The sequence below is a fragment of the Aplidium turbinatum genome, chromosome 6 (genome assembly GCF_918807975.1).
Source record: "Aplidium turbinatum chromosome 6, kaAplTurb1.1, whole genome shotgun sequence".
NCBI lineage: Eukaryota > Metazoa > Chordata > Ascidiacea > Aplousobranchia > Polyclinidae > Aplidium > Aplidium turbinatum.
In genome coordinates, this window is record NC_137477.1 from 4,905,185 (window position 1) to 4,921,711 (window position 16,527).

A 16,527-nucleotide genomic window follows, 5' to 3' on the forward strand; every position below is an offset into this window, starting at 1 on the left:
TACGTAATTTAGCCTACAGTCTTTTTGATCGAGAAACTCCAAAGTAAGGGGTTGCCTAGCCAGTTTTGACTGCCAATTCCAATGAGTAAAAGAAAAAAAATCCACTGCAGGCCTCGAAACAACTTTTTTTTTCCGGCGGCCAAACGTGTCCGACTGAAGCAAGCTGTTCGGCGGCCAATCACAAGCACATGGCGGTCATCGGAACGTCGACACGCATCAACATACAGTCTTCAAAATTAGCACATTTTTACTTCGAACGGCAGAAACGTTGCCGAGGCCAAACGACAAAAGTTGAAATTGCCTCGGCAATTGCTGTGAACGTTTATTACGAAACATTTGTACCAAAACATGTAAAACGAGAAGCGAAAAACATACTAGAGTAGTCTACCACGACCGCATTGTTTGATTTGTTGTGATGTAATAATCCCAAAAGTAGCGATAAAGCGAGCAACAAGATACTCACGTCGCACGCTGTTACAGTAATTCACGTTAAATAACTCACGGGCGGAAAAGTAAGTTAATTTTGGGTTGATTCAACGTTCGAGTCAGCACAGATCGATTTAATTTCCGGCGGGTTATACTGCGTAACGACAATGCCCAATAAGAAATTTACATTTGTTTTACATTAATTCGACATCTAGCAACGTTGAATTATCATAAAATAACGTTAATTGCACAACCAGGCAGATCGGTAACAAATTAATAGCTCCCTGCGAGAAGATTGCCTCGATTTATGTACACTAACATAATTTCGGCACAATTGGGATACTGCGAACAACACAAAGTCTGTTTGATAAAGAACTAGCTGTCAGAATCAGAATCATCAGATGCTGTATCGGAGCACGAGGTTGTCACGTCATCACTGGAATCAGACACATCAAGAGGCTCATCGGCCGCTTGGCTGTAAATCTACGGACGTCTTAGCCGTTCGCAATGAAGCGTCCACGACCACGTTTTGCGGCTTTCGGGCTTTGATACCAATTCACACGCTTCTTTCTTTTTCGTAGAGCTCCATCAGGGTGTTGACTAAGGAACAAATCCATGGCTGTGCCATAACGACTGGGAGGAATGTCTAACCCTAACCTTACAAGCGCTCGTGTGGCCTCGGCATTTTTATTGCCGACGCTAATTTCGAAGACTGAATATACCGCATCAATAAAGAGTATTGTGATGCCACTTGCATCCTGCTTATCGTCTGACATCAGCTGCTTGGTCAATCAATAATGTTAACAATTTAAGCATAGACAGTGTGTACCGTATTGTGATTTATCGGGTGCTTTGACTGCTTTCTAATCCTTTGTGATTATAAGTGGCAAAGTACTTTATTCACAAGGCCGCTTGCGTAAAATTTTCTCTGAACTTCATGGCGGACAAATGCGGCCGACGGAAGGGCGAGACCCGGCGGACAAAACGTCGGTTTTTGTAGGTTAATGGCGGCCATGGCCGCGATGGCCGCCTTCAGTTTCGAGGCCTGCACTGTGTCCCCATCTTTAAGAAGTCCTCATCTGATAACTGCATCGCCAAAATATTTTTTTTTAATTAGCCAAAAAAGGACAGGCAAAGACTATGGATCTGCCATCATTTACATTATTTTTTTGCTTGAAATAGGCTACCTTTTAACCTTGGACGTAGGGATACTTCCTTGGTCATCATGGCAAAAATCCCAAGACGTGTGTATACGTCCGTGGTCGCGAAAGAGTTAACTAAAAATGAACTCAATAATGTTCGGAAGCTTCAATAATTTATTGATAAAGTTTTCACCAAAGCAAACCTGGACTAACAACAAATAAAACAATAATAAATCAATAAAACAACAATATATTTTTCTGTTCAATGTAACATTTTGTGTGAAAAGCATTGCCGGTTTTAGCAGTTCACTCACTGAAGCCATGATATAATTTTCTGGCAAGCTGCCAAGCTGATACAATCTACAGACTTTACTAGGAATAGCACCTAAATGACCGGGCGCCACAGTGCTCCGCACCTAAATATCCAGACGCCACAGTGTGCGCGCCTATTAGACCAGCGCCTAACTGTCAGCACCTAAAAGACTTGCTCCCTTTAATTGTTTGTGGAATTTCCATGTTGGTTTGTATTCTGGATAGTACATCTTTGTTTGTGATTTTATCCTTCCATGAAATTTTAAGCATTTTTCTATAAATCCACATTTCGAATGCCTCAAGTCGTTTAACCATTTGTGATGATGACAGTGTCCATGTTTCTGCATTGTAAAGTAACGTAGTCCAGATATAACATTTCATAATTCGTTTTCGAGTGTTGATGTTAATTTTGCGTGTTGTTAATGTCTTTTTCATTTTTACGAAGTTGTTTCTTGCTATTTCTATTCGTCTCAATATTTCCGTGTCGCATCTGCCATTTTCAGTTATTGTGTGTCCCAGGTAGATAAAGCTTTTGACTTGATCGGCCAGCATTCCATCAATAGTAATATTTACACTTGGTACATTTTCTTTTCTTGTAATAATCATTGTTTTCGTCTTGTTTGTGTTGATTTTCATGTTATATTCCTTTCCAATATTATTTACTTTTTCTATTATTGTTTGGAGAGCTTCTGCTGATTCCGCCAATAAAACAGTATCATCTGCATACCGTAGGTTGGATGTATTCATACCTCCTATGTCGTTTGAGACAATGCTGCAGTTTTTACACCGATTTAACATCTGGCGATGATAAGACGATGTAAAAGCAGTGGAAATTGCGGTCAGACTTTTGAAGCGAATGAAGTTCCTCACAGGTTTACGCAATTTACTTGATTTATAGCACTGGGCAACTAGTGGCAGAATGGAGACAAACGGTGCGGCTGGACACTTTTGCTTGATTAACGGCGAATCAACGTTGTTTAACGTTGCATGAATGTAACAATGGCAATAATTGACAAAAACTAATCGCTTAATCGAATAATTTACCACCAACAGTCATAAGTGCCAGGGGCGCAACTAGGGGGGCTGTCTAGTCGGCATGACAGCCCCCTTTAAGATTTGCAACTTCAAGAAGAGGGACGACTAACTAGACTGAGACTTACATACTACTTAACGTGTGTCCGTTCAAGCTACATCCTATGCATACCAAACTTGTTTCACGCTCAAACTTGTTTCACGCAACTAAACCGCAATACAAAATATTAAGAGACCGTCATTTATTCACGCAATATGATGTCATAAAAACAAAATGGCTTGGGAAACCGGCTCAGCTTTACGCTTACAACGGCATGAAAAAGAAGCTTTGCAAAGCCATCATTTTAACAAGTTCTCATTCTCAGGTTCAATCGTTTTCTTCTTCTTGCCTTTGTTCTCTCAAAACAACACACGCGCGCACACACGCGTAAGGGACCTCTGTTAATCACATGCAGAAACGGATTGGCATGCACGACGCACGTGACTTGCAGGCGTTTTGCGGACGGCGGAGCATTTTTTCAATTTTTTTTTTAATTTTTTTCCTTTCTCCGTATTATTTCCGAATCCAATTACCCAATAAAAAGCGGTTTTTAGATTCGATTCTGGATGGATTCGAATCTTAAGGATTTGAAATTCTACTTTGGGCATCCCTACTTAGGATGCAACCTTATTAACCCACAAAACGAAACTGCAGCTGGCTTTAGGCTAGTCTGATTTGTAATCTTCGTATGGTGCCAACTTCACACATTCTTAAACCAATTTTATAATTTTGGTATCAAAAAGACGGCAATTAAATTTTCTTTACAATCTTGACGTGTATCCAGGCCCTAAGCTTGCGTGGACTACTTTTTAAAATGTGGGCTTGGAGAGCAAACAATTTGCTGCCTACTTTCGAAAGCGCAGGAAACTTTTTTGAGAGAGTAGCAAGCGCGGACAGAGCGAAAACGGTCGCTTCGCACGTCACAGAATTGGATCATTGCGCTGTCAAATTACACTAGGCTAATATTCTAACAATCCAACTGATATATCCACTTCTACAAACAATTGTTAGTTTTCTCTCTCGTTGCCGACCCCCTTTGATTTTTTCTAGTTGCGCCGCTGATAAGTGCACTTAACTTGAATGCATTCAAGGCAAGGCTTGACAAGCACTGGAGCAGCAATCCATTGAAATTTACCTTGAAATCATCTTATGATGTTATGTATTAAGTGACAGTACTATTGTGTATGTATTTTTCATGTATATATCACCGTATTATTTTCTGGTCCCACTAATATGTCTTCTAAAAGTTTATATATGTTATCAGATGTTAATGTTATTGACGGTTAGAGTTTTTAGTTATTAAACTAGCTGTTAACCTAATTAACAGCAAATGCGTTAAGTATATCAGAATGATAAAAAAGCACCTTGGTGCTTACAACATCACATATTTATTATTATTATTATTAATTAGTACGGTAGGTCTAGTAGGGCCTATCATATGGCGACAAAACCCTGCGAATAAGGTAAGTAGGCTAGTATCAGAAGGTGGCAGATGGTTACAGAAATTTTAGGACTTAAAAGTGCGTTAAATTTTTTTTTAATTCCTGAAATGTCCGGCGGGCGCGGAGGGACTCGGCGCCGGAGCTTTCAAGTAGCTGATACAAACCAAAATTTGCACTTCCTGACTAGCTATAACATTAAGTTTCGCTGAGAAACGTTGTGTTTTTCGAACATTTTGACCGAATTGACTATTTTTTTTCCGGACATTTTGCTAAAAAATCGGTCAATGACCGATTAATGACCGGAAAAAAAAAAACAGATCCTCGGACTAGGAAAGCTTCTTGCAGAGCTTAATCCTGGCAGTTTCGCATACTTGTAGAGGCTTTAAATCACTGACGCAGGCCCAGTCACCGAGATTGACAGAGTGAAGTTTCCGATTGTTGAAGTCATGTTGCCGGGGAATTATTCCATCCATTAGATGCCGCTGAATGGAGAGCAGTCCTTAACGTGCGTTGCTCAAGCGCACACCCCGAGAATTAAACCAGCGCAGCTTGATCTTGAAGCTTCTTCGTTCCAGAAGTGTCGCGCTAACCAACTGTGCTATCGGGGCGGACAATATTGTAATAATAGCCTCAATAGTGTTGCCAGATGAGGAATTCTCTCCTAATTTAAGAAAAGTTTAACGCTGTTGAAAACAAAAACTTGTATTTTGGAAATTTTTTTTAGTCCTGTCTTATTCCTAACTGTAATCCTTACCTTAACCCTTCTTAACTTTAATCCTAACTCTGGCAACACCTGATTGTAACCATGGCATTAAGTGTGGAAAAGTAGCCACTTCCATGAAAAATCTGGATTGTGGTTTATGTTTTGCATTTGGAGTCGGATTGGAGTTTGGAGTTAATATTCCCAAAACGTTTGGAGCAAGAGTGGATTTGAAGTCGCTGACGTGGGAGTGGAGTAAGAGTACAGGAAACCTAACTTTGTGCACCTCTAAAGCTACGCTGAACACCACTGGTGGTGGGCTCATAGGCAGGGCTTCTTCCACTTCTCAGGAAATTTTCTCGTTTAAAAAATCTGACGTCAATTTTGATGTACCTGTAAGAAGATACTAGAAAACATGAGGAAATCAGGAGGAAATGACCAAAATTGAAGAATTAAAGAAAACAAAGAGAATATGCAACTAAAAACAAAGTTCTTGCTAGAAATACAGGCATTGTATGATATAATCTTTTTTATCTATTTTTAAACGAAAAACTTTATATTTTGCATTCTTGCTTAATCTAAAAGAATTTTATGGATATGTCTGTCAATATTCAATATCAATGTCAATATAATAAAAATGTCAAATATTATATACCGGTAAATGTCAATATTCAGTATCAATGTCAAGCAAGACCACCCATCGTCATCAAGGTAGCTTTTGGACTAAGATAGTTTGTTGCATGGATGGCTAAAGCTTGAAAGTTGAAATGTTGGCTTGTAGGCTACAAGTCGTATATTATAGTATGAAGAAACAAAAAAAAAAACAACCAAAAAGCAATTGGTATCAACTAGACAACTACCTTAGCTAGTATAGCTAGGCAAGTTAAGAAACTTCACATTAACCATAAGCTCATCATTTTTGGCTGTTAAGTGCAGAACTCTTTAAAAATCTGACTGTTACACCCTAAAATCAAGTTATTTTGCCTAAGTTATTTAAACAAATTGTTTTCTTCAATTCAATTTTATTTCTTGTTGCTGGTGCAAACCTGTAGAGAACGATAAGTAAACACACGCTTGTAATGAATTGATTTTGCATTTCTGTGCTTTGTAGTCTCATAAGTTTGGGCAACCTAGTATAATAATTGGCAAGTTACACTAAAAACTTGTTTTTTGCTAGTTTGAAATGTAGGTATATAACATTCCAAATTTTGCATTGAAACAAACTGTTTCAAAACATTTTTGTGCTGAACTGAATTCTAAGCAGCTGCATAAGGCTAGCTTAATGTAGACTTGTTAATCTATTATACTATGTGATAATAACTGGACTAGTCGAGCAAAAACAAAACAGACTAGTGAAGTAGATATGTAATGCTCAGTCTTCGAAATTAGCATACTTTTACTTCGACAAAAACGTTGCCGAGGCCAAACGGCAAAAGTTGAAATTGCCTCGGCAGTTGCTGTGAACGTTTATTACGAACAAAATTGTACCAAAACATGTGAAACTAGAAGCGAAAAATAGAGTAGTGTATTACAACCGCGCTGTTTGATTTGTTGTGATGTAGGCTAATCAGGCCTCGAAACAACTTTTTTTTTCCGGCGGCCAAACGTGTCCGACTGAAGCAAGCTGTTCGGCGGCCAATCACAAGCACATGGCGGCCATCGCAACTTCGACACGCATCAACACACAGTCTTCGAAATTAGCACATTTTTTCTTCGGCGAAAAATATACTAGAGTAGTCTATCATGACCGCACTGTTTGATTTGTTGTGATGTAATAATGCCAAAAGTAGCGATAAAGCGAGCTACAAGATACGCATGTCGCACGCTGTTACAGTAATTCACGTTAAATAACTCACGGAATGAAAGTAAGTTAATTTTGGGTTGATTCAACGTTCGAGTCAGCACAAATCGATTTAATTTTCCCGGCGGGTTATATTGCGTAACAACAATGCCCAATAAGAAAGTTACGTTTGTTTTACAATAATTCGACATCTAGCAACGTTGAATTATCATAAAATAACGTCAATTGCTCAACTAGGTAACGATAACAAATTAATAGCTCCCTGCGAGAAGATTGCCTCGATTTACGTATACACTATTATTACACTAACATAACTTCGGCACAACTGGGATACTGCGAACAACACAAAGTCTGTTTGATAAAGAACTAGTTGTCAGAATTGGAATCATCAGATGCTGCATCGGAGCACGAGGTTGTCGCGTCATCACTGGAATCAGACACTTCAAGAAGCTCATCGCTTGGCTGTAAATCTACACTGTCTTTGCCGTTCGCAATGAAGCGTCCACGTTTTGCGGCTTTCGGGCTTTGATACCAATCCGCACGCCTCTTTCTTTTTCATAGAGATCCATCAGGGTGTTGACTGAGGAACAAATCTATGGCTGTGCCATAACGACTGGGAGGAATGTCTAACCCTAACCTTACAAGCGCTCGTGTGGCCTCTGCATTTTTATTGCCGACGCTAATGCGCCATTTGCCGACGCTAATTTCAAAGACTGAATATACCGCATCAATAAAGTGTATTGTGATGTCACTTGCATCCTGCTTATCGTCAGACATCAGCTGCTTGGTCAATCAATAATGTTAACAATTCAAGCATAGACATTAGATAGGGTGTATTTTGATTTAGGGAACGTTCAAATATTACGTAACGCTTTTTTTCCGAATTTTTGACCCCCCCCCTCCCCCATGTAACGCTTTTTCACTACAAATTCAGAACAAAAAACTACCATTCCGTACTCCAAAGCGTTACGTAACGTTTTGCTTGAACCCCCTCCCCCCCGATGTGACGCTAACGTAACGCTTTGCATAAACCCCTTCTCCCCCTCGAACGTAATATTTGAACGTTCCCTTATCGGATACTTTGACTGCTTTCTAATCCTTTGTGATTATAAGTGGCAAAGTACTTTATTCACAAGACCGTTTGCATAAAAAAATTTCGGAACTTCATGGCGGACAAATGCGGCCGACGGAAGAGCGAGACCCGGCGGACAAAATGTCGGTTTTTGTAGGTTCATCGCGGCCATGGCCGCGATGGCCGCCTTCAGTTTCGAGGCCTGCTAATAATACCAAAAGTAGCGATAAAGCGAGCAACGCGATAGGCATGCTGTTACGGTAATTCACATTATTATATAACTCACGGGGGAAAGTAAGTTAATTTTGGGTTGATTCAACGTTCGAGTCCGCACAAATCGATTTCAATTTTCCGGCGGGTTATATTGTGTAACAATGCCCAATAAGAAATTTACGTTTGTTTTACATTAATTCGACATCTAGCGACGTTGAATTATCACAAAATAACATTAATAGCTCAACCAAGTACTGGTAACAAATTAATAGCTCCCTGCCAGAAGATTGCTCGATTGACGTAGGCTATTATACGCCTACACTAACATAATTTCGGCACAATTAGGATACTGCGAGCAGCACAAAGTCTGTTTGATAAAGAACTAGCTGTCAAAATCGGAATCATCAGATGCAGTGTTCCCTCTAAGAAAATTTTACGCTGAGCAAATATTTGATTTAGTGAGCATGAGCATTTTAATGCTGAGTTAAAATGAATTACCAACTTTGTGAAAATAGGCTATCTTTTGCAAGCTAAGTAATAAAGTTAGTTGCATCTACGAGTGTAGAGTGTTTGTGAAGCAAAGACAAAGGATTGTGATCTAACAAAAGGGTACTGTATGCTCATGTGCATCAGCACACGGTATAAGTGCGATAAGCGCAGAAGCGTTCTGTCCAAAAATCAAAAATAATGTTGAAGATCATTTTACTTTTAAATTTGGAAATTGCAAGTGCGCAAGAATGAGATTTTACTGCGCAAATAGTCTGGTGGTACTGCGCATTTGCTCAGTTGCGCACCTTAGAGGGAACACTGATCAGATGCTATATCGGAGGATGAGATTGTCACATTATCACTGGAATCAAACACATCAAGAGGCTTATCGCTTGGCTGTAAATCTACATTGTCTTCGCTGTTCGCAATAAAGCGTCCACGTTTTGCGGCTTTCTTGCTTTGATACCCATCCACACGTCTCTTTCGCAGAGCTCCATCAGGGTGTTGACTAAGGAACAAATCTATGGCTGTGGCATAACGTCTGGGGGAATGTCTAACCCTAACCTTACAAGTGCTCGTGTGGCCTCGGCATTTTTATTGCCGATGCTAATGCGCCATTCATGCATCTGCGTCGGCAATCACCTCGGCAATTGTCGATTGCCGACGCTAATTTTGAAGACTGAATGCTGGATCTGTAGTAGTGTAGTATACCAGCCAGTAGGCATACCACCATTCTAATGACCATTCTTTCTTTTTTTTGTGCAGTTCATCAGTTTTTTGTACAAACTACAAAGTAATTTTTTCTTTTTAATTTTTATAGCAGCATTTTATCAGCACGTTTATTGATTAATTTTAGAACTTGGAATATAATATACAGCCTACATTTGTGTGTTCAGTATTTTAAAAGTTTTTCAAAAAATATCCTATTTCTTTAGTCAATAGCTACCGGTCTATATTGTTTGAGGGGAAATTTGAAAGGAAATTAGTTATCAAAATGATGAAATAGTTACTTAATGATAAGGAAATAAAAGATAAAATTGTGGAAGCATTGCTTGTAGTCGTAGGGTGTCTGGAAAATGATGATGGCCTGTGTTGTGATTTATTATTCATTCACTACTCAAGAATTTGAGTATATATATTTGATAATGTAGTATTATTTATTATTTTTAGGTTTGTTTTTTTTTCTTAACTTTATTTTTAGATTTATATGTTTGTTGTTTGATAATACTATCTTTGAAAAAATCATCAACAAGTTTGCGCTTACGCTACTGCTAACAGAAAGTCGTTTTGTCACTAAGTAGTAACTCTATAATCTTGTCGAAAATGTCAGTAGTTGAAGTTGATGATAAGCTTCATGATGAATGTGGAGTGCTTGGCTGTGTTGCTAGTGGTTCTTGGCCGAGTGAGCTTGATTTAGCTAACATGATGTCATTAGGACTGTTTGGGTTACAACATCGTGGGCAGGAGAGTGCAGGAATTGTTACCAGTACTGGAAATGTGGAAGATAGATTACGAATTCATAAAGGAATGGGTCTTGTGAACTCCATATTCACTTCTAATATATTATCTCAATTGGATGGAAATCTTGGAATTGGTCACACAAGATATTCAACACATGGGTCTTCAGAATTGTCAAACTGCCAACCCTTTGTTGTAGACACAAAATTTGGTCGGATAGCCGTAGCTCATAATGGAGAACTTGTTAACAAAAAGTCTATTCGAAAAGAAATGTTGAATCGAGGTGTCGGTTTATCTACAGGATCTGATAGTGAGTTGATTACTCAGCTGTTGTGCATGCCTTTGTCTTCAGGAGAAGAAGATTTTGCAGATTGGCCTGGAAGATTAAAGAATTTGATGAAATATACATCTTCTGCCTTTTCATTAGTTCTTCTACACGGAGACACTGTTTATGCGGCAAGAGATCCGTATGGAACTAGGCCCCTCAGCGTTGGTCGGCTATTCACTCACACTGTTGTTGAACACAGTTCAGGTCATCATGATGTTAGCTGTGTTACCGAAGCTTTTGTTGTTACTTCTGAATCTTGTGTCTTTGAATCTATGGGAGGTGAGTTTACGAGAGAGGTTTCTCCTGGAGAGATTGTTAAAGTGACCAAAGACGGAATTGCTTCTGTGACAATTGTACCAAGGCCGAAAAGGGGTTCAGCGTATCCTGCATTTTGTGTATTTGAGTATGTGTATTTTGCAAGACCTGACTCAATATTTGAAGGTCAGATGGTTTATAATGTACGACAACGTTGTGGAATTCAGTTAGCCAAAGAAGCACCCATTGAAGCAGATGTAATTAGCACTGTTCCAGAAAGTGCCACTCCTGCAGCTTATGGTTATTCCAAAGAGACAGGCATTCCATACAATGATGTGCTTGCAAAAAATAGATATATCGGTCGTACCTTTATACAACCCACCACTAAGCTTCGTAAGCTTGCAGTTTCCAAAAAATTTGGTGTCTTGAAAGAAAATGTGACAGGAAAAAGAATCGTTGTTGTTGACGACTCAATTGTGAGAGGAAACACAATGGCTGCTATAATAACGATGCTAAAAGAAGGTGGTGCTGCTGAAGTTCATATTAGAATTGCCTCTCCTCCAGTGCGTAGTCCATGTTTTATGGGCATCAACATTCCAACTAGCAAAGAATTGCTGGCTAATAAAATGACTGTAGAAGAGATGGCAACTTTTCTTAAAGCTGATTCTGTCGCATATTTGTCCATTGACGGCCTTTTGAAATCCATTCGGCAAGGAATTCCTTCAAATAACTGTGATGTAGAAATAAAAAATAGCTGTGATTGCGATATGAAAAATGGGTATGCTGATTCAGTAGTCAAATGTTCGTCTAAAATCAAACCAAGTTTAACTAAAGAAAAAGTAGAAAATCGTATCACTCATCCAGGGGAATACAACGATAAAATAGGACACTGTGTGGCTTGTTTAACTGGTGCCTATCCCATGGAATTAGACTGGTGACGTGCAGAGCTGTTTATTGTATGAACTGATACACCTTCCACAAAAATGAAAATTTATGGTTTTCATGAAAGTTGTATTCAGGCATGTGTTCCAAACTATTCAAACTATGTTTGTAAAGAGTTAAACACGATTAACGTTAACTAGTTTTGGAGAAAAGCTAGACTGTCATATGGTTTCCAAATTAACACACATTAGGCTACCTCTTTCCTCACTCACTGAAAGAGCACTGTTTAGATAGGATGTAGAGCATAAAGGTTAAACATGTGCCAAAATTGTACCATTTCTGTTCTTCTATCTGTGTCTTTGATAATTATGTTCAAACCTATTATTAAGGTACGGTAGTGTTCTGTTGTATATAATTTCTTGTCTTGAAACTGTTTTGCCATGCACAGCCCTTTGATTTGCTTAGTTTTTTTTAATCTGTTGTAAAACATGTACCTCAGTTAGAAACTGTGATGTGTGTTGCAAATTTTTTTACTACGGTTTATTGTTTGTCAGTAGTTTGGATTGTATTTGTAATAAATTTACTGGCATAATTCATAAGAAGAACAATAAATTTTATATTAAAATCATCCCATTACTTTGTCTTTGCATTATGTAATTTTTTTGTACAGTTTTGCTACAGTATTTCGAGTTTCTCCTGAACACTGCTTTGTGCCTTAGTTTGATGATTTTTTCATTGTTTAGACTGTGCATTTGAGTGACCAAGTCATGTTATGGAATGGCCAAAATATTTTGGTGCATTTAGTTGACGGAATGGCCCGTTTCGGCTAGTCCGATTCGGCTATTACCCTTTTCAGCTACAGCCCGATTCGGCTAGTCCGATTTGGCTAGTCCGATTGGGCTAGTTCCCTATTTAACTGCAGTCTATATCGGTTAGTTCGTATTCAGCAATTTTTTGAAAATCAAACGATAATCCTTCTGTAATCCAACAAAATCCTTCTGTAAATCCAATGACGTCTTCTGTTTATTTAGAGAATTTTGTATTTACAAGAAAAACAAATTGAAATAAAATTTAGCAAAAAATGGTTGAACTATTAAATTGAACTGTTTGCTCAATTTATTTTTGAACTGTTAATGTTTGCTCAGATAAAATTGACATGCATCCTGCGTCGCCGTCTGCATGTAAACTTTGAACAGTGGTTCTCAACCGGAGGTCCGCGGACCCCAAGGGGTCCGTGAAGCGATTTCCGGGGGTCCGCGAAAGTTTCCGAGTTTTCAACATGACGGATAAATTAAGAAATTTAAAAATTGTTTGTGCTTTGTTTATGTATTAGCCTACAGTGATTCTTAAACTGTAAGTCGCAACGCATTGGTGCGTCGTTTGAAATTGCAAAGGACATTGCACAAAGGTTTGGTTTCTTAACTAAAATATCATATAAATTACTTAAACCTTTTAATAAGGCTATGTTGGCTATGTTCAACTAAATTCTTTTAAGACAACAGGTTGTTGATCAATGATTAATTTAGAAATACAAACGTTAGTCAGCAGTCTATCACCACTCACGGTTTTGCAATGACTGTGATTATAACGAATTAATATTGATTTCAAATGAAAAAAGGGAGAAATTCTTTGTAACAGTCGCAAGTATTCTATTAACTTTTGATAAAAGTTATAGAAAAACATCAAATGAACATATAGCTTACCGATGTTTGATCCTGTGTGCCAACATATAGCTCATAAGTCATAACATAATTTCGTCAATCTCATCAATCGTCAAGTGCGTTGCGAATTCAGCAAATTCTTTTAAGTGTGTTGCTTTGAAACTTATGTAACATATGATTCCATAAGGAAACGCGATATACCAAAATTTCAAATTGAAATTTTTAGGGGTCCGCGACTGCTTCGAAGACACCAAAAGGGGTCCACCAAGACAAAAAGGTTGAGAACCACTGACTTAGAATATATTAGAATCCTCAACTATTACAAAATTCTAAACCCAACGACGCCTTTTGTTTATTTAGAGATTTTCAGTCTTCGAAATTAGCCTCGGCAATCGGCAACTGCCGAGGTGATTGCCGAGGCAGATGCATGAATGGCACATTAGCCTCGGCAATAAAAATGCCGAGGCCACACGAGCGCTTGTAAGGACCACAAGATTACAAAAATGACCATAATTTTCTTAGACCACACCAGACTAGGAGGTTGATTCAATCTTACTATTGCTTGATGTTTTTATTTGGGTTACTTTCTACTTCGCCGGCGCTTAGACACGTGCCCAGCTGGGAGAATTGAATATTTTATAGAAATACCACCCTAATTGCATTGATTCAACGCCAGTAGACGTCAAATTATTGTAAGCATTTACTCCTTATCGCGCTTCGCTTTCCGTTATTTCGTCCAGCTGTATCAGAAACGATAGCGCCGCTTTCACAACGAACCACACAACATCAACAGACGTCGAATACATGTAAGTAATAGGTTAACGCGTTAACCTTTAGAGTGAGCTTTGTTAATTGCGGTTTGTGATAGATGTCTGGTTGCGTAACAACAACAAGTGCAATTTTATGCGCTGACAATGCTCACGTGAACTATAAAAAAAGTTTGCAACCTTATAAATACTGGCTTACTTGTTACGCAAAAGTTATTCTTTCATCGAATGCTTGTTCTTTACCAGTGTCATTGCCAATATAAATCATGGTAAAGGAAGATACAGTTAAACAGTGGAATTTACCTGCTATAGGTTATGAAACAGAGGGGACAGAAGGAAAAGTTAGTGTAGTATTTCGCTAAATTTGTAAAGAATTTTATGACGGAAACAAATCGGAATTAGAAAAGCTACGGGGCCCAGTTAAAAAAGTAGTACAAAATTGCATAAATGGTACTTCGGCAGTAAAGAAAAGTAATGGTTCCGATCATATGACATCGCGCGTTCATGAACGGGCAGTTTTGCGTCTTAAGAAATGACGTCGTCGTCGTCATTTCTTATTGGGCATTGTTGTTACGCAATACAACCGGTCGGGAAAATTAAATCGATTTGTGCTGACTCGAACGTTGAATCAACCCAAAATTAACATACTTCCCCCCCCCCGTGAGTTATTTAACATGAATTATCGTAACAGCGTGCGTGTCGTGTTGCTCGCTTTATCGCTACTTTTGATATTATTACATCACAACAAATCAAACAATGCGGTCTTGATAGACTACTCGAGTATATATATTTTTCGCTTCTCGTTTTACATGTTGTGGTAGCCTACAATTTTTTCGTAATAAACATTCACAGCAATTGCCGAGGCAATTTCAACTTTTGCCGTTTGGCCTCAGCAACGTTTTTGCCGAAGTAAAAATATGCTAATTTCGAAGACTGGATTTTGTATTTTATTCCACAATTTATCGTTTCTTTTGCCTTTGAGTGCCTTCCCAGACGGCAAAATTCGTCATTTATACAACGATTCAACGTCTGCAGACGTTAAATCAATGTAAAAATGGCGGATCTTACTGTCTGGGTGAGCTGTGCGATAAATTAAAGCCTTTGGTTGCGTCATAATGAATTGCGCAATTACCACTCCTAATTACGCGCGCCGGTATTTAAAAGAGAATAGCGGAGAAAAAAGTGGAAAGTTGTTTACCACAGAAATGCATGTCACCGCACAATAACGAAATTCTGGAAAACCTTTTCGAATGCGTTGATTAATGATTTTAATTGGGAAAGAAAGCCAGAAAGTAGAAATTTTTTATTCAGGTTAAATTGAAACCACTCTACGACCTACGTTGGACTAAAGCGCAAAGTAACTATCAAGTTGCCTTGCAAAGCGGAAGATCAAAGTTCGCAATACCGGTCGTAAAGGTGATTTTTTCCCAAAAATTAGGTCGTTGAAAATGAAATCAATGCTTAATTACTCGTAACTTTCACGTGATATAGGCCTAATTTTTTTTTGTAGTCAGAGTGTAAAGATGGAGGTTTGATATTATCGAATTGAATCGCCGGTTAATACTTACCGCCGGTTAGTACTCTAAATTGATGGACCGCGTATTATCATAAAAAACTGTCGTCCGCTCATTTGCCAGTTTGACTATTCTATGACTTTGTTTTAGAGCATCAAATTTATGCTATTTCCGTAATTAATAACTCGTATGTAAGTTTTTACATGTATTTTGAACAATAACACATTCGAACAACTAACAAAACACTTCAATTTATATATCTCATTAACCTCTATTGTTAATAATGAAAAATGTTGTTTTGATGTAAAAAACATATTTTGAACTAACCCAGACAACAAAATTCGTCATTTTTAATTTTTAAATATGACGGATTTTGCCGTCTGGGAAGGCACTCAAAGGTAAACACTGGATAAAATGCAAGAATGCATAAGAAACGATATTGTAGAATAAAATACAAAATTCTCTAAATACACAGAAGAATCGGACATACTCTGTTATCATTTTTAATGTAAAAATTCCTTTTGTGGTCCCTTTGTTTTGAACAATTCCAAACTGTGCTGTTAAAATTTCCGATTTTAGTTTTGGTCTCAATCTCATCATCATGATTCGGAATAAGATCTTTGTTAAATGATTCACAAGGCTAATTGTTCTGTGGAGTGAGCATTCTGTTGCTCCGGTTTTCTTTGGTAAAGTTATGAATATGGAACGTACCATATCACTAGAGATGTTTCCGGTGTCATAAAAAAGATCTCAGTGGTTAGGTGTAAACCCCACTCATTTAAAGCTTCGATTATTTCAAATATAAAAGAAAATATATTGTGGAATAAAATACAACATTCTCTAAATAAACAGAAAGCATCGTTGTCGATTTTATGTGAGCAAACAGTTCAATTTAATAGTTCAAACATTTTTCGCTAAATTTCATTTCAATTTGTTTTTCTTTGTCGGAATGCAAAAGAAACCATATTGTGGAATAAAATACAAAATTCTCTA

At 38.1% G+C, this 16,527-nt stretch overlaps 1 protein-coding gene across 1 annotated transcript; it reads left to right on the top strand.

Moving 5' to 3' along the window:
* Positions 1-9,929: 9,929 nt before the first annotated feature.
* On the top strand, positions 9,930-11,648 carry LOC145772663 (amidophosphoribosyltransferase-like). The gene is made up of 2 exons (XM_082584533.1): positions 9,930-11,440; positions 11,537-11,648. Exons 1-2 carry the CDS (start codon positions 9,993-9,995, stop codon positions 11,646-11,648), a joined length of 1,560 nt encoding a protein of 519 aa, XP_082440659.1. The 5' UTR covers positions 9,930-9,992.
* Positions 11,649-16,527: the final 4,879 nt, after the last annotated feature.